Below are 20014 nucleotides of genomic sequence, written 5' to 3' on the forward strand. Positions count from 1 at the left end.
TTGGTGTATTCACAATCCCTTAGCTAGACATAAAGATGCTCCAAGTCCCCACCAGATTAACTAGATACAGAGTGCTGATTGGTGCATTCACAAACCCTGAGCTAGACACAGGGTGCTGATTGGTGTGTTTACAAACCTTGAGCTAGATACAGAGTGCTGATTGGTGTATTTACAATCCCTTAGCTGGACATAAAGGTTCTCCAAGTCCCCACTAGACTCAGGACCCTAGCTGGCTTCACCCAGTGGATCTCGCATGGGCTCGCAGGTGGAGCTGCCTGCCAGTCCCGGGCCCTGCGCCCGCACTCCTCAGCCCTTGGGCAGTTGATGGGACCAGGCGCTGTGGAGCAGGGGCCGTGCTCCTTGGGGAGGCTCAGGCCACACAGGAGCCCACGGTGGGTGGGGGAGACTCAGGCATGGCCGTCTGCAGGTCCCAAGCCCTGCCCCGCAGAGAGGCAGCTAAGGCCAAGTGAGAAATCAAGCGCACTGCCGGTGGGCCAGCACGGCTGGGGAACCCGGTGCACCCTCCGCAGCTGCTGGCCTGGGTGCTAAGCCTCTCACTGCCTGGGGCAGCAGGGCCAGCCGGCTGCTCCAAGTGCGGGGCCCGCCAAGCCCACGCCCACCCGGAACTCTAGCTGGCCTGCAAGCACCGGGCAGCCCCGGTTCCACCCGTGCCTCTCCCTCCACACCTCCCCGCAGGCTGAGGGAGCCGGCTCAGCCCTCGGCCATCCCAGGAAGGGGCTCCCACAGTGCAGCGGTGGGCTGAAGGGCTCCTCAAGCATGGCCAGAGTGGGCACCGAGGCTGAGGAGGCGCCAAGAGCAAGCGAGGGCTGCGAGGGCTGCCAGCACGCTGTCACCTCTCACCATTTTATACAAGGGACTTGAGCATCTGTGGATTTTGGTGTCTACAGAGGTCCTTAAACCAATCCCCCATGAATACCAAGGAATGGCTAATGACTGTGGCTCTATTTAAATTTTTAGTGAGAATCCTTCTAGTCAACTCAATACTGATCAGTAGAATTGTAGAGCTACGAAGAATAATATTCCCATTGTATTAAATACTCGTTCCATTTGATTGGCATAAAATGTTTTATTCCAGTGTTCTCAAAGTAGAAGAAAATGGAAATTAAATGATGCTTTGAAATAAGAATTAAGAAATAAATTATCTGAGGAAATGCTAAAAATCTGGAACTGTGTGGCCCAGAGAAGGATGCAGAGTGATTTAATAATTTAATTATCAGGGGAGTGCTGTGAAGAAATCATCACACAGCTGTTTTAAAGCATTAAGTGCTGTTTACGTGTGTTTCAATTTCTGTACTGATAAATTTGGATTAAAACTTGAATTATTTCAGGAACTGGTTGAACCCACAGGCAGTTTTATATGCAAATTGAAATCTTGATAGGATCATTAAGGGGAAACATGATTTTCCATTGCAATGATTCAAATTAAGAAGTTCATGTAACTATTGCTCAAAAAGCCACTAGGAAAGATGACTTCTCACATGAGTTAAGAAAAACACAGTCTCAGGCTTTGAAATGGACTTGCAGAAAATGTACTAATGGAAAAATAAAAGAGTAATAGTGAGGTTTTCATTTAAATCAGAAATTTTTAAAGACGATAATTTTTCTCTCCTTTTCTTCTTGGCCAGAAGGTAAAAAAGTAGTAAAGGAACTTACAACAAGAATCTTAGAAGAAGAAAATGAAGCTTTTTCTCTGACGAATCTAAACAGATAATTAGGCTTCACTTGCCAGAGAGATAAACCTATGATGGAACAAAGTCTGCCAAGGTTCCCGCAAGTTCCTAAACCAGCACACTACAGACACTGAATGATCTTTGGGCTTGAGATACAGTAATCCAGGGTGATTTAAGACGCTTTTCTCCTCAAGCCCAGTAGCAGAACGAGGATGCAGCATTATACTCATCAGTGACTGATCATAGTTATAGATTTGTAAGAAAAAGATCTGTTTTTCAGTGTTTAATTTTTTTGTCTTTCCCTAATGTTTTATATTTTACAAGACAATCTTCTTTAGTATTTATGCATACTGATTTCGTAAATAATTAAAAGAAAAAGCTAACATCTTTTTCAATTTAAATTGTAACACTTAACAGAAACCTAGCTTTTAACACTTCCAAGACCTTAATGAAAGCACTAATATCCATGACAGTTTATTCTACTGGCAGAGCAATTAGCTAGTAGGAAAATAAATAGGAGCATGAAAATTATTAATAGATTGCAAACTCAACCAAATTATTAATAGATTGCAAACTAAACCAAAAGTGCCAAGCCAACATCACATACTTTAACAAAGAAAACACATACTTTAACAAAGAAAACATTGACAAATTATTTTTTCCCTAATAATATGACAAATGAAAAAAACCACAATTTACATTAAATGTAAGGAAGTATTTTTCCAGTTCACTCAACTTTTTTCATTCATCCAACAAAGATATACCAAACTTCTAGCAGGTAAAAGGCATTGTGCTAGGTTCTAGGGATAGCAGACAAAACTGCTCCCTGTCTCACGGAGCTGACAATATTGCATAATAGTTAAAAGCAGATTTTGGTGTCATTTGTACTGAGGTTCAAGTCCCAGCTCTGCTACATAGTAGCAGTTTCACCTTAAACAAGTAAGTCAGTCTCTGCAAAGCACAACATCCTCCTCAAAATGGTGATAATAATAGTATCTACCTCAACCACAAGTGTTCATGCAAGGATTAAGTCAGAGAGATTTAAATCTTTTACAGATTAAGCACTCAATAAATATCTGCCATCATTATCCAAATTATTTTACTTGAGTCCTGTAATTGCTAAGAATGTCCTTTCATGGAAGTTTTTACAAATAAAGGCAGTCTCCGAGTGAATGATTTAAATTAAACAATGTGTAAAAAGCATGCTGCACTGAATAAACACTGAATCTTCCTTCATTCTCTGCACTTCTAGAGTACGTTAGCTAAACTGGAGGTGAAAATATTGGATCTTTAAGGAGCCAAGTATTCAAAGATGCTGAGAACAGAGAGTTAATGCTCATGGACAGTCTTTTAGGAGAAAAAAGCAGTGATCCAAAGTGTAATTACTATAAACCATCAGAGTAATATTCCACGCCATCAGTATATTCTCAAGTCTTCCAGTTAAACACTCAGCATGGAAGATGACCATTAGCCAGAGAAGAGAAGTAGAAGGTACTTGGGTTAAATGGTTATAGTTTAATTTATTAAGATAGTACCAAAAGACTATTTTTAAAATACAGAAATCCTTCTATTAAAAAATCTCAGTGTCCTTTCTAAGGCCATGAGAACCAATTACAACTACGACATACTTACTTGGCTTCTAACGAACACCTCTAATAAAAAATAAATAATGAAGGAATCTAATTATCAGTTAACACAGCCTGATCAGTGAAATGCTTTATCTGAGACATTAACGATGAGATGAAATACGATTGTCCATTATGTTCATCTTATTACTTTCCGTAGTAATCTCAATAGTGTTAATAATCAATACAAATGCTTTCAATATGCATTGCAAGCATTAGAGATAAATATGCTAATAATAATAGTAACTGTCCATTATCTTCAAACAGTGCCATCTACTTTATTTTTTAATCTCAAAATAATTATAGTTCTCTTTCAGGGGTTTTTATAATTTACAGTGCTCTGAATAACCTTGCGTAAAAAACAAACAGATCACCCTGACAGTCTTAACCAATTTAATTTTTATGAACCAGTTACATCTACCAGACCAGCACAAAACTAGTGGTAATCACATAAAGATGACAGATGACAGTTCAAAAGTAGGTCTTGGAGCTAGAATATTAATTCAATCTATCAGCAGATTTATATTAGTGTGGTAGTGAAAAGAGAGTAGTACTAAATATGAAACACTTGAAATAATTCAGGCAAAGAAACAAAAGCAAAGGACTTTCAGTAGAACCTTTGTCAGTCCTAAGATAAGTCTTTACCTTACTTCTAAATAATTCAAAAATTCACATTGTTGGCTGAGCATGGTGGCTCAGGCCTGTAATCCCAGCACTTCAGGATGCTGAGGTGGGCGGATTACCTGAGGTCAGGAGTTCGAGATCAGCCTGGCCAACATGGTGAAAACCCATCTCTATTAAAAATACAAAAATTAGCCAGGTCTGGTGGCTGGAGCCTACAGTCCCAACTACTTGGGAGGGTGAGGCAGGAGAATCGCTTGAAGCCGGGAGGTGGAGGTTGCAATGAGCTGAGATCGCCCAATTGTGCTCCAGCGTGGGGGACAAGAGTGAGACTCTGTCTCAGAAAAAAAAAAAAAATTCACATCGTTGATTTTTTTATAATGACATTTTGGTGCAACATTTTGATACATTATTTAGGATCTTTCCTACCTTTGTTATGATTTTAGTTCCCAATTAAGTATAACTCTGTAACTATGACTTGGAAAGCAAGCAAGCAAGCAAGAATTTCATGTTCTGGTAATATTGTTAAAAACTCTCAACTACAAACAGTTAGAAAGACAGGTAATATACGTTTTTTAAGATGAATTTTAAAGGCATGGAAGAGTCCAAAGAAGATAAGAGAAATTGCAGGGTTCAAAAAGAGAGAATCAAAACTCGAGAACTCTAGCATATAAGTGAAGCATCTTAGGTAAGCATCTAAGCTGGTGCTACAGCTGTCCTGAATAGAAAAGTGTGTTTGTGTGGTGGGAAGAAGGCTAGGAAATTTAGGGGGAGGAACAGCAGCAAAGACTTTGGCTCACGCAATGGAAAATGAAGACAGAATTATAACTGAGAAACTGAGATTCCCACAAACTTAGAGAGACAGTCTCCAACTTAAGATGGGATGGTTCGACTTAAGATTTTTGGATTTTACAATGGGTTGGTCAGCATGTAACCCCGTGGTAAGTCAAGGACCTCCTTATGACTTACAATGGGCTTATGGTTTCTACTGAATGCATTGCGTTTGCATCCTCATAAAGTAAAAATATATATATAAATCAAACCATTGTAAGTTGGGAACCATCTTCGGTGTTACCAACACTAAATGCATTTTCAACTTACAGTATTTTTTATTTATGACGGGTATAGTAGGATGTAACTCCATTGTATGTCAAGGAGCATCTGTATATATTCAACGAAAGAACAAAGTAGAAAAAAGCCATCCCATCAACACAGTGGTATGAATGACAAGAATCTTGTCTGCTTGGCTTGCGCTCATAATGACTAAAAATTTCTACCATGGTCCTGTGCTGTGTATGAGTTTATGATTTCAATTGACATTATCTAAGTGGTTCATGAACACCTTAGTCAAGACATTAGCATCAAGGAAACCCCTGGAGTACAAAAGAGATACAAACACAAACTCCTCTCAAATCCTAAGAATGCTTAGGATTCACAATTAAAGCCCAGTTGAAAATAACTCAGATGGAAAAGTACAAAACATAAAAGAAAATAACTCACAATGAATAAAAGTAAACTAACACAATGTAAACTTCCTCAAGAATGTCAAATAATAGAATAAAATAATAGAGACAAAAAAGAAGTACTTTAAATACTTAATGGTCTTATGGAAATAATGGAAAATACAGGAACAGTATAGTAAAAAGATAATAAATATAGTTAATAAAAGGCAGATTTTAAAAAATAACTAAGAATTTTTAAAATACTTATTAACTTAAAAATACAATGAATGAGTTAAGAACATTTTATAACATGATGAAGATAAATTTGTGGGTTATAAGTTAGATTTGAGAAAATTATCCAATTGCAACCAAATATCTAGTAGGATTTCTTGATAAATAGAATGGGGCAAGAAAATATTTGAAGAAATAATAGCTAAGAACTTTTTTAAACTATGGAGTCCTCAGATTCATGAAACAGTAAATCTGAAAAAGTATATGTGAAAATATACTCACATTTATATGCATCATAATTCCTCTACAGGAAATCTAAAGAATAAAAAAAATTGCAAAAGCAGCCTAAAGCAAAAATGAATTACTACAAGAAATTATAAACAGACTAAAGACATGGAAACAGAAACCATGGTTGCCAGCAGACAATGGAATTAGTACACAATCCAGACTGCACCAGGTCAACTATTCTTACAAAGCAAATTAAACAATGGCATTTCAACCAAAGGCTGAAAGGGTTTACTGCTAACATATTTTTACTGAAAACATCTTCTGAAAGAAGTATTTATTGAAAAAAACAATGAAATCAGCCAAGAAGAAAAGAGAAATTTAGGAAGCTATGTCAACTAAGAAATGGGTAAATATATGGGTAAAACTATACAAATACTGACTTTAAAAAGTTCAAAAATAATAATAAATAATTTTGGTAGGATGAAAATAAAGTAGAACTAAGTCAATAGGAATAATACTCTGAAGGTGGAAGAAATGATTGAAGTAAAAGTCTCATATGGTCAGTATATTTTTCAGGTGTAGGTGGCAATATTGATGACATTTCAAACTTGTTAGTCAAGAAAACATGTTAGGAATCAACCTAAATGCCCATCAATAGTAGACTGGATAAAGAAAATATGGTATATATACACCATGAAATATTGCACAGCCATAAGAAAGAATGAGATCATGTCCTTTGCAGCAACATGGATGGAGCTAGAAGCCCTTATCCTTGGCAAACTAACTCAGAAATCCAAATACTGCATGTTCTTACCTATAAGTGGGAGCTAAATACTGAGAACACAAGGACACAAAGAAGGGAACAACAGACACTGGGGCCCAATTGAAGGTAGAGGGTGAGAAAAGGGTGAGGATGGATAAATTGCCTATCAGGTACTATGCTTATTATTTGGATGATGAAATAATCTCTACATCAAACCCCTGTGACATGCAATTTACCTATATAACAAACCTGCAAATGTACCCCTGAACCTAAAATAAAAGTTAATAAAAAGAACACATATTAAAGTTTAGTAACCACAAAAAAAGAAACAAAATATGTAAAAATATATACAAGTATATGTACACATATATAGATATATACATACCAAATTGTGCATGTGCGTGTATATATGCTTGAGATATGTATATATATTTGATATTTTGCCCAATTTCTAATTCGATTTTTATTATTTAGTTTTGAGAATTTTTTAAAAAAATGTATTCCCAATACAAATCCTTTGTAAATGTGTAGTTTGTGAATATTTTCTCCCAATCAGCAGCTTGTCTCTTTATACCCTTAAAAGAGTCTTTCACAGAGCACACATTTACCACTTTGATGAAGTCTAGTTAATTACTTTTTAGGGGGGGGATCATGTTTTTGGTGACATGTCTAAGAAATCTTCATCAAGCCCATGATCCTAAAGATTTTCTCATATGTTTTATTCTAAAAGTTTTATAGTTTTTACATTTTATATTTAAATCTATGATCCATTTTGAGTTACTTTTTGTATAAGGTGTGAGACTTAAATTGAGGTTCATTTTTTGTGTTTGCACAGATATCCAATTGTGCCAGCACCATTTGTTAAAAAGACTATGTTTCCTCTATTGGATTGCTTTCACAATCTGTTGACTATACTTGTGTAGGTCTGAATCCGGGGTCTCTATTCTGTTCCACTGATCATATTTCTATAATTTGCCAATACCCCACAGTCATTGTTACTGTACAATTAAGATATAATAAATCTTAAGACCAGAAAAGTTAGTATAATTTCTCCAAGTGTATTCTTTTTCAAGTTTTTAAAAAGCTATTCTAGCTCTTTTGCCTTTCCATATTAATTTTTAAATAGCCCTGTCCAAGTCTAAACAAAATCTTGCTGGGGTATCAAAGACATTTGCACTAAACTTTTACATCAATTTGGGAAGAATTTACATCTTTATGTTGTTGAGTCTTCTAATCTATAAACATGCCTCTAAATGTATTAAGTATTCTCTGATTTCTTTCATCAGTGTTTTGTAGTTTTATACAAGCCCTATACATGTCTTATTAGATTTCTACCCAAGTATTTTTCTTTTTTAGCAATTAAAAATGGTGTTGTGCTTTTAATTTTAGTTTCTATGTGTTCATTACTAGTATACAGAAATTAAATAGATTTTGTATGTTGATATTGTACCCTGTGACCTTGCTGAACTCACTTGTTAATTCTAGGAGGTTTTCGTATAGATTTCTTGGGGTTTTCTATGGAGGCCATCATATCATCTGCAAATAAGGATAGTTTTATTTATTGTTTTTATACCAATGCCTTATATTTCTTTTTCTTGTCTTATCATGCTGGCTAGAACTTCCAATATGTTGAATAAGACTGATGAGAGCAGACATCTTTGTCTTGTTCCTGATCTTCGAGGGATGCATTCACTCTTTCACTATTAGGCATAATGTTAGCTCTAGATTTCTCATAGAAATTGAGGAAGTTCCTCCTCTATTTATAGCTTTCTGAGAGTTTCTATGAGAGATTTATCAGCGTTTATTAGGGTTTTGAGTTTTGTCAAATGCTTTTCTGTGTCTTTTGATGTGATCATGTGATCTTTCTTCTTTAGCCTATTAATATGGTGTATTCCATTGATTAATTTTCAATTATTAAGCCAGGCTTGCATCCACAGGATAAACCCCACTTAGTCATGCTGTATAATTCTTTTTATATATTGCTGAATTCTATTAGCTAGCATGTTGTTAAGAATTTTTATGTCTATATTCACAAGGGATATTGGTCTGTAGTTTTCTTCTTATGTATGTTTAGTATTTTGTTTTGGTATCAGGGGAAAACTGGCCTCATAAATTAAGTTGATAAATGTTTCTTCCTCTTCTATTGTCTGAAAAAGATAGGGAGACTTTACTGTATCCATAATGTTTTATGTTTTTTAAAGAAAATCTAAAGCAAGAGTAATAAATGTACTAAGTATAATTGTCTACCTGGTGGAGGTTTACCAACTCATTCTCTATATTTTCCAATATGCTTAAAATATTTCATTATTTAAAAAAAACATTTTAAGAACGACAATGAATAAGTGACACTCATTCTTAAGTTTAGTGCTGAGTTTGGAAGGTATAAATAATAGCAAAGCACAAAGTTCTTTGGAAAAAACAATCATCAATCTATATTTTAAAATTTTTTATGAGGGGCACAGTGGCTCACGCTTGTAATCCCATTACTTTGGGAGGCAGAGGTGGGTTCATCACCTGAGGTCAGAAGTTCGAGACCAGGCTGGCCAATATGGTGAAACCCTGTCTCTACAAAAACTACAAAAATTAGCCAGGCATGGTGGCGGGCACCTGTAATCCCAGCTACTCAGGAGGCTGAGGCAGGAGAATCATGTGAACCTGGGAGGCAGAGGCTGCAGTGAGCCGAGATCATGCCTCTGCCCTCCAGCCTGGGCGACAGAGCAAGACTCAAAAAAATTAATTATGACTTATTTCTTTGACATTTTCAGAATATTTCCAGCTCTGAAAATCATAGACCTAAGGAGAACCCAATCTTTTAATTTTATAGAAGTTAAAATTTGAGACTTCGCTAAATTAAATACATCCACAAGTTCTTTGATATTCCTCATAAGCGGGCAAAATCTTTTTCTATTCCACTCGAATCTGAGCTGGTCCTATACTTACTTTAGATGTCACAGAAATGATGCTGTATAATTTCTGAGGCTAAGCTTTACATGATGAGTGGTTTCTGCCTATTGGAACACTCCTGCTTGGATTCAAGCTGCCATGTTGTGAGGAAGCCCAAGCAACCACTGTAGCTGCCCATGTGGAGGAGAACTGAGGTCTCTGGGCAACAACCCTAGCTAAGCTCCCAGACAACAACCTGCACCAAACTGCCAGCCATTTGAGGCCATTTTTAACATTCCAGCCATTTTAGCACTCCATCTGACTTCAAGTTATAAAGAACTCTCATGTCAACCCACAAAATCATAAGAAATAACAAATTATTGTTTTAAGGCACTTAGTCCTGAGGAAGTTTGTTAAGCAGAAACACAAAACCAAAATAGAGACCAAAATAAGTTAGTAGTTTATCTTTAATGGTACTATCTATTTAGTGGAAACTAAGACTAGATCACTGATCTCTAGATGATTAGTCCAGTGTATTTTTCTTCCATATGATGCTCTCTTTTTTGAATTAGTATGTTCAGACATTAGTGAAAAGCCTAAACCTAAATAATATGTTGCCATTTCACTCACAGAGTGCAGTAAGGAAGTGTATGTTTCTGTGAATATACACACGTGAGGAACTATGCAGTGCAAAGACAACTTCAAAGACCAGCTATCCACAATCAGTTGTTTTTATTTGTACCTAAGTGAGTCAGCTACTATTTTTCCCTAGGAGAATAATGATTACTTGAAAAGTTAACAAGCTTCATATACCAGAATAATCATATTTTATTCACTTCCTCTCCAAATGTCTTTTAGTAGAAATTTTTTTTCTTCTCCAACAACAGTAAACTTCAAAGCTACATAAAAGAGATGCTGTGAATAACACAGGTATTATCTGTCTACCATTATCAATCCTAGCTTTAGAGCATACTCATGGATTAGATAATGAGCCAAGCCCTTATTCTCAGTGATTTTTCTCGTGGTTACAAAGAAATCCATTATATAGTATAAACATTAGGCTTGAGTCCAGATCTTCCTAGAAAATTTTGACACATGAGAACTCTTTTCTTCTTGTTCAAGTTGATTAATCTTGTAAGAAGTTACAGTAAAAGAGAGTTGGTTGTAAACATCATATATATTTACACATATAGATATATACATAGTTCTATTTCAAGTGTTGTGAAAAATAGCACTTGGATCTGGTTCTCGCATATTTATTTTCATTTGTTGCTCATAAAGATGCAAGGTGGTTGGGAGGCTGAGGTGGGTGAATCACCTCAGCTCAGGAGTTCGAGATGAGCCTGGCCAACATGGCAAAACACCGTCTCTACTAAAAATACAAAAAAAATTAGCTGGGCCTGGTGACGTGCACTTGTAGTCCCAGCTAATTGGAGGCTGAGGCAGGAGAATCACTTGCACCCAGGAGGTGGTGGTTGCAGTGAGCCGAGATCATGCCACTGCATTCCAGCCTGGGTGACAGGGAGATTCCGTCTCAAAAAAATAAATAAATAAAATAGATACAAGGTGGATTAATCTGACCATTTATTCTAAACAGAAAGAACAAGTAAAAACTATATTTGTCCTTTTCATTCCATCTAGAATTTTTGCTACTTACTGGCTGTCCAGGCTCACCAACTCCAATGGGTCCTGGAGCTCCCGGTCTTCCTTCTTGGCCTCTTTCTCCCTAAGAGAAAGAAATAATAGAATGAAAGCTTGAGATTTTAAATAAAGAATAAACATAGCGCAAAGTTCTCTCAAGATTTCAACAAGGATAAATAGCGAAATAGACAAAATGTTGGTTTTCATAAAGGTAAAAAATTCTAGAGGAAGAGAAATAGCTCGAATTTAAGTGAACAAATTACCCTAAAATGTTTATTATCTCTTCTTGTCCAAATGTAATTCAGTATTTTCAGTTTTCACAAAATATTGTGTAAGAATTGGCAGGACAGACTGTGTGGCAATGCAGGTTGGTTACGGAGCTGACTAAGCTGACAATGTGTGTGCTGTGCCCTGCCCTCTTGCCACCATCCAGGAATGTCACCCCTTCCTTGTCCCCACTCTATCCTATCATCTCTCCTTTAAGCTCTTTTCAGACTTCATCTCCTCCAGAAAACTTCTCCATAACTCTGCCAGCATAAACTCCACCTTTTCTGGAGTCTCAATGTGCTTATTGTTGAAATGCTATACATGGGGATATTCAATTACATTCAAAGTACACTGCTTTGTACTGCTTGCTATTTTAATCCTGCTTCAAAGTCTTATTGTCACAACCACTTGGAAAAGCCATTCAAAATAGGCACTTCTGCTTTATTAATATGTCCTGCATAATGTACAGCCTCACAGGATGGACGTTCCTTCCTTCCCTTTCTAGTTCTCTACAAACCTCTCTGCCAACATTGACCTATTCATTGCCATGGCCCTTCTGGTTTCTGCCCCTTTATGCTTATTCAGTGTGAACCATGATTGTTGATGTGTTGTTTCACTTCCCAATAACATATTTGCATGTGAATGTTTAAAGTCCATGAAAACAACAGAACTACATGTACCTTGGCAAAAGGGTGGGTATTTGGAGACAAGTAAGTTTTTCATTCCAACAAAATTAAAAAATACATTAATTATTCTTGTGGTAACTGCCCCTGACAAGCACATTTCTGTGTCCAAGCACATAAAATGAAGTAACTTCAGGAAGCCTCCTTGTGTCTATTGGATTTAGGCCAAATGGAGTTCAAATCATGGCTCCCCCAGGCCCTACAATAAATTCAACAGTCATCAGTGGGCAAAAAGACAAGTATCTTTACCTTAATACCTTGCTGTCCAATTCCAGGAGCTCCTGGAGAACCATAAGGACCAGGAGGACCTGGCTCACCCTGGAGGAAGAAATAGTGACATCAGTTATATGTTAGGTCGACTCAATAGTATTGACTAAGCAGCTTTTAGATGTATGGTTTTGCAATAGGGGCCTTCAGAGCAACAACAAACCTGTACATCGTGCCTGCCCTCAATTGTTTACAACTCATTTGGAAAGAAAACACAGACCCAAGATCAAATTATCCACTAGGCACAGTAGTCACAATATCTGGGTCCACAACACTTTTAGGAGCCTGCAAATATGTTCCAATTGTAATTTTTTGATTCAAAATAAAAATAAACATAATGACTATATAACAATGAATACAGCTTGCATTCATAAATATAATTTTTTAATGTTTTTATGGAGGAAGGGGCCCACAAAGTCAAGTGTTTTCAGGATCCATAAAAGGCATAACGCAGCCATCACTCATTCATTCACAAATCTTTAAGTGCTCTGGAAGACATATTTTGTTTCCTCCCCTGTGGCTGTCCTTTCTCAGCTTTCCTTCCCTGCTGATAAACCCCCAATTGAGTCAGTCAGTGGGTGGCTGTTCTTTGCCCTCAGAGGTGTAGGATGAATGATCATTGGCCTAATGCAAGATGGGAATTTCCTTTCCCTTTGTCACTGATTCATCTCAGTTGGTCACATGGCTCAATTCTGACAAACGAGATGTGAAGGACCTTACTGGATGCAAAGGAGAAAACTGCCTCTGTCTCTTCTTTCCTACATAGAGATGTGATAACTATCTTGTAACTATGAGGCAGCAATCTCTAGGACAAAAGCCAGCAGCTGAAGAGGCCTGGCTCCTGGATACCCTCAATGAGCAACTGATCCAGTCCTGGACTACCTGCCTTCAAATATTCTGTTTACTCAACAGCAAGAGTTCTTATGATTTAAGCCACTATTATTCAAGATTTCTGTTACTCAAAGCCAGAGCATTTTGAAATAATAATAGCCTATGATGTGGCAAGCCCATAATAGAATTCAGGCATTTTAGAACTAGATGTGACCATTGCACTCAAACCCCTACATTTCACAGGTGAGAAACCCAAGTCCCAGAGAGATTACCTGGCCAGCCCAAACTCACACCTGAATACCACTCACACAGTTACAGCTCTTTAGGTCTCTCGGGCTTTAAGCCCTGTGGCATGATGATAGGGGAAGGGGAGTGGCTACTGACTCCAATTACCCTTTTCATAATATTATTTTTTTCTGTTTATCAAAATAATATGTCTCATTGTAGAAAATTGTCATATATTAAAAAGCATGCATGCAAAGAAAATTTTAAATTACCTATCTGTAACTATTAATACTATAAAATTTCGGTGTATTTCCTTCCAGTTTTTTACATTCACACATGTACCTTTAATTTATGCTAAGGAAGATTGCTGAACACTCTTATGTTTCACCTAATGAATATTTGCTATTAAAAATTTCATTCAACCCAAAGATTTCTCTCTTCATGCTTTCACTAACCAACAGTAAAATGAAACAGGAAAGTGAAACAAGCCTTCTCTGAGATGAAGGGAGATAAAGGAGTTTTCAGAAATATTAAAGTCTCAATTTACCCCAGAAGCTTGTGATTTTGGAAGGGACACCTAATGACCAGAGCAATGTTCTGTGGGTATAGTAAAGACATTGCTTTACTATAAGAAGTCTGTAACCGATGTGGTGGCTCATGCCTGTAATCCCAGCACTTTGGGAGGCCGAGGCAGGTGAATCACTTGAGGTCAGGAGTTCAAGACCAGCCTGGCCAACATGGTGAAACACTGTCTCTACTAAAAATACTAAAAAAAAAAAAAAAAAATTAGCTGGGCCTGGTGGCATGTGCCTATAGTCCCAGCTACTCGGGAGGCTGAGGCAGGAGAATTGCTTGAACCTGGGAGGTAGAGGTTGCAGTGAGCCAAGGTCACGCCACCACACTCCAGCTTTGGCAACAGAGCGAGACTCCGTCTGTTAAAAAAAAAAAAGTCTGTTGACTTTGACCAATTGCGGAAGAGAACCAGAAGGGCTAAGAAGGGTCAGAGTCAAACCAGCTCCCCAGAAGATATGCCCAGGCTCAGAGTGATTTAAAACAAAGGAATCCTGCCTCAAAATGAGTCATCCACATTTATGATCCTTTGATATTTAAGTGGATTGAATTCAAAAGTACTTACTGTGCATCCTGTTCAGTACAAGTCAGTCTGGCAAATATTTTTTCCCTTAAACTCCTAAGTTTGTACTTGTTTTTCTATATTGATTAAGTTTTCTGAGCAGCCACTTGACTGACATTCTCATTTTACATGTTTTTAGCCGTGGAATTTATATATACACGTTACATAATATATATAACATTATATATACCTGTTATATAATATATAATATATAACAGGTACATATAATGTTATATAATATATATAACAGGTACATATAATGTTATATAATATATATAACAGGTATATATAATGTTATATTATATATAACAGGTATATATAATGTTATATAATATATATAACAGGCATATATAATGTTATATAATATATATAACAGGTATATATAATGTTATATAATATATATAACAGGTATATATAACGTTATATAATATATATAACAGGTATATATAATGTTATATAATATATATAACAGGTATATATAATGTTATATAATATATATAACAGGTATATATAATGTTATATAATATATATAACAGCATATATACTGTTATATAATATATATAACAGCATATATACTGTTATATAATATATATAACAGCATATATACTGTTATATAATATATATAACAGCATATATACTGTTATATAATATATATAACAGCATATATACTGTTATATAATATATATAACAGCATATATACTGTTATATAATATATATAACAGTATATATACTGTTATATATATAATACTATATATAATATATATATAAAATATTATATTATATATTATATATATAACATTACATGTAATGTTATATATTATATAACATTAATATGTAATATATATATAATACCATTAAAAATACAATAATAATATCTACCCACTGCTGAATTTGTCTGGCTAAAAAAAAATACAATAATAACAATACAAGGCCCTAAATTCACTCATTCTATTCATTTTTTATCCCTTCTATATGTAGCATTGGTTCTGTAATGGGTCAGAAGGCATCTAAATTATATATTTGGTAGAGAATTTGAGGATTTTTTGAGTAGTGGAAGTTCTGCCCTACTTGGTACTTATCTGATGTTTGATCAGAAACAAACCAAGAGCCCAGGTTGGTGACAAGAAATTGATTTGGTCATTACCTTGAAATGTATGGATCAGGAGAATGAAGAATAGAAGCAGCTCTCTTACCTTGAGCCCATGAAATCCCTTTAGCCTTAGTCAAGTACCAAGAGCAGCTGAGCAATATCTTAATATTGCTTTACAAGGCAGTTGCAGGGATCTGAAGATTACAGAGGGATTGCTCTCCTTTACCTGAACACAGCCCCTTAGCAATGTAGCTTCACATTTCACTTGCTTAAATTTATTTCTCGGGAGCCTGGTATCTCAAGGTAGGATCCACAAAACAGTATTGGCCTATAGCTCATGTTTATTCCCTTCCAATTTCCACTTTTTCTTTCCTACAGAGATTCCTGAGGTAGTAAAGAAAGTGGTCCTGACTCTAAAATATGCTGTCTGGGTAAAAACAAAACAGGGAGGGAAGAGTCAGCACTCTAGTCAGAATAGCCCTGGTAAGATGGCAGGCATGATTCCTTTCCTGATAATATTCCTACCCCAGCCCTTAGCAACACACACACACACACACACACACACACACACACACACACACACAAAGAGAGAGAGATGGCATGCCCAAAAAATTGCATGTCCACAGTAATTATTTATCTACTTTACTTTCATTTGCCATCAGAGCCATTTACCAACAGGCAAGTATAACAAAGAGGTCTGGGTTAAAATGAGTAGCCCCAGAAAGAATATGTTTCTCATTACCTCCATGTGAGTGTGAATGTGTGTGAATGTGAGTGTGAGCATGTGTGGAGGCAGCAAAAAGTTTAGGTAAACCACCTTTGTCCTTTTCAGAAATTAAGAACACCCATACTATGGGCTTCAAGAGGACAGGAAGCCAATGTTTAATAAAACCTGCTATTTATCAGCACTGCCCAGACATGTTATATACATTATCTCATTTAATCTTCTAACAATCATAGGAAATAGATTTTGGGGTTTGGGTTTTTTTTTCAAACTCCTTTCCTCAAATGATTCTTCTGTCTTGGCCTCCCAAAATGCTGGGATTACAGGTGTAAGCCACCACACCTAGCCCTTCATGCATGGAGTCACAGGGAAAAAACCATGGCTTTGAATCATTTGGTCTTGTAGAACCTTGGTTCTATCATTTACTAACAATTTTAGCTTTTGCAAGATCTCCATATGCAAAATGAGGATAATTATATCTGCCTTGTAGCACTGTTGAGAGGATTCAAGATATTGTCTGCAAAACATCTAAGTCATAACCAGTCACACAACACCTGTTTAATATGTATAGATTTAATTGTTATTCACCAGACCTTTTTTGAGCACCAAACTAATAATAGGTAAATAACAATTTATGTCTATAATTGAATATCAGCTTACCTAATCACAGACATAAATCAGATTGCACCTGCACTTTGCAGAAGCTTACAATCTGGCTGGAGAGACAAATCAATATAAAATAAAATACAAGCATGTGAATTAGCATAATAAAGATATTAACAGAATACATAAGACTCTGAGGCAGAAATGTTTAATTCTACCTTAAGGAATTGGGAAAGTTTCATATAGTAGAGGAGATGTTTGATCCAAACAAAGAAGTAGGAATCATAGCTAATCTGATGGAAAAGAAAAGAAACAAAAGTTACAGAAGAAGAAAGAGTATGAGGCTTAAAATGATGTTAAATATTCTAGAGACAGTCAGCAGCCTGCGAGCCCAACAGGCCGGAAACAAGGTGACACTAGGGCCACTGTCTGGAGCAGCATGGTCCAATGCAAGTAGACAGCGAGCCACATTTGTAATTTTAAATTCTCTACTAGCCACATTAAGAAATAAAAAAACAGGTAAATTATAATTAATAAATTTTACTTAATAAATACAACATATTATCATTTTGACATGTAATCAACACTTTTTAAAGTATTAATTATTTTTTACCATCTTTTAATGCCAAGTCTTTGAAATCTGATGTGTATCTTATACTTACAGCACATCTCAATTTGGACCAGCCACATTTCAAATGCCCAGTAGACACATGTGGCTACCTTATTGGGCACTGCGGTTTAGAGTGATTAATGAGGTTGAAGGCTCAGGTCAGTACCATGAACAGTACCAACATTTAAGTCAGGTGGGAGTGGAAGAATACAAAGATGTCTTGTGGGGAGTTGGGGAAAAAGAGAATTTCAAAAAGAGACTCATCATTTCCAAAGATAAATTGTCATCTTTCACTCCCCAATATAGTCATCTTCCAGCCCTTCCCACCTCAGGGAAGGGCACCAGAATCCCTCCTGTGTCAAACGGGAACCTAGGGGTCATTCATGACACCTCCCACTCCCTCTGCCACCATATGCAACGCATCCCAACACCTATCAGTATGCCTCCTAAATATCTCTCAAATCCATCCACTTCAGTCCTCTACCACGCATCTCCAGTCTACAGCAAACTGATAATACCTCTTGTTCAGAGTACAACAAAGCCCTTAGTACTCTACTCGCAGCCACTCTAGCATGCTCCAATTTATTCCCTCCATTGCTGCAGAGCAATTTTTTAATTTTAATTTTAATCTGAGTAAAACCTTCTGAGGCCTTTCCCAAAGACAGAGCTCCTTACAAGGCCCTGCCTCTCCAATCCATCTGTCATCAGTCACCTCTTTACTCCCCACTCCAGCAACATTGGCTTTTGTTGAATTCCTTGTACTTGCCTTGCTCCTCCTGCCACAGGATATTTGCACAGTCTATTCTCTCTGTCTGGGATGCTCTTACCTTTCTCTTTCATAGTGATTCTTACCCTTCAGATCTTATTTTAAGCAGCATGGCTTCAAGAAGGGTTTTTCTGATAAGATGAAGTCACTATTTTAGTATTGATAGTACTGTTTTCCTTTTTTTTCTGAGCATTCATTACAAGTTGCAACTTTGCATTTAATGTTCTCCATCTCCTCCCCACTAGACTATGGGGATGATGCATATGATTTTGTTCAGCTTTGCATTCTCAGTGTTTAGCTCATTCCTATCATTCACTCAATCATCCATGCACCAGACGTTTACTGAGCATTGACTAGGGAGCAGGGGCTCTGCTAGCTGTGGGAGGTGAACAAAACTGGACAGCTGTTCTGGGCTGAGGAGCTGTGGGTCTAGAAATGCTCCTCTGCAGTTCCCTGTGGTTCGCTTAGGTTTTCAACTAGGAGCAACTGTATATAAATTACATAATGATATCAAGTACCTATTACACAATTTCTCCTACCAATTCACCCAGACACAATTAGTCTTTTTTTTACCTGAAAGAGTAATGAAACCACAATGAAGAGGAAAATTCAGCTGAGAAAACCAACTAACACTCCGTATCCCTGGCACTGATTCTAACCAAAAGCAAATCCTTCATTTCTCTAAGATAATACATAACAAATGGTTATCCAAGACTGAATTATTTGAGGACATAACTTTACACTTTTTTTTGATAATACAATTATGAACAATTTTATCATATTTTCTTAACATTACAAAGATGTTTTAGCAACTTTTAAAAATCATTTCCCAGATATGTATGGCACCAACTTTAATATTTTAAGTTTTATTGCAAATATTCTAATACTTTTCAAATGGAAGAAAATGATGGATGAACATTTTGTAGGTGCAGAATGGTTCAAGTATGGCCAGGATACATTCTCAGCTGAAACTCAGTGAAGTGATGACTGTATACAGAGACTTGGGAGAAAGGTCAAGAAAGCCTCCTTTTGGAAATAGAGGAAGGAAGGAAGGGAGGGAGGGAGGGAGGGAAGAAGGAAGAAAGGAAGGAAGGAAGGAAGGAAGGAAAGAAGGATCAATATTTATCAAGTACTTGTTAAATCAAGCTCCATTTTTAGCACCAAGTTTCTCATTTCAGAGGAAGTGTTGTGTTATAAAAGGCTTGTTTTTAGAAAATTTACCAGAATAAACTTGGTCTACATTAGTATAAAGACAGTTGTCAAAATACTTAACTACTTAATTAAAATTACCAACACATATGGCACTTACTATGCAAGAAGTGCTGCTCTATGTGACTGACGTGTATTAACTCATTTAATCCTTACCACAGCTCTAAGAAGTAGCTACTGTTATTAACTTACTGCATGGATGAAAAGATTGAGTCATAGGGAGGTAAAGTAACTTGCCCAAATCATAGAGCCAATAAAATATAGGACTGGGTTTGAAACCCAGCAGTTTGAGGTTAAACCCAAACCTTAATCACTGTGCCAAACTGCCTCTTGAAACTTTTTAATTCTTCTTTTAAAGTATTTCAAAAATTGTATGACTGCAGACTAAATTCATATCTTTATTACAGGATGAAAAATACAAAAGTCATATAATTACAATCTACTCATAACTGAAAATCCATCGTATGAAGACAAAGCATCTC

At 36.5% G+C, this 20014-nt stretch overlaps 1 protein-coding gene across 1 annotated transcript in view; it reads right to left on the reverse strand.

The window, feature by feature from the left end:
• COL28A1 (collagen type XXVIII alpha 1 chain) overlaps window positions 1-20014 on the reverse strand; it is a 199480-nt gene that overhangs the window by 111291 nt on the left and 68175 nt on the right. Inside the window, exons 16-17 of the mRNA XM_055115702.2 lie at window positions 12325-12393; window positions 11142-11210 (exon numbers count right to left, since the gene is read on the reverse strand). Of these exons, the coding sequence (XP_054971677.1) occupies window positions 11142-11210; window positions 12325-12393 (138 nt within the window). The remainder of the gene's footprint in view (window positions 1-11141; window positions 11211-12324; window positions 12394-20014) is intronic.

The sequence above is a fragment of the Pan paniscus genome, chromosome 6, assembly GCF_029289425.2.
Source record: "Pan paniscus chromosome 6, NHGRI_mPanPan1-v2.0_pri, whole genome shotgun sequence".
In the NCBI taxonomy this organism is placed as follows: Eukaryota; Metazoa; Chordata; class Mammalia; order Primates; family Hominidae; genus Pan; species Pan paniscus.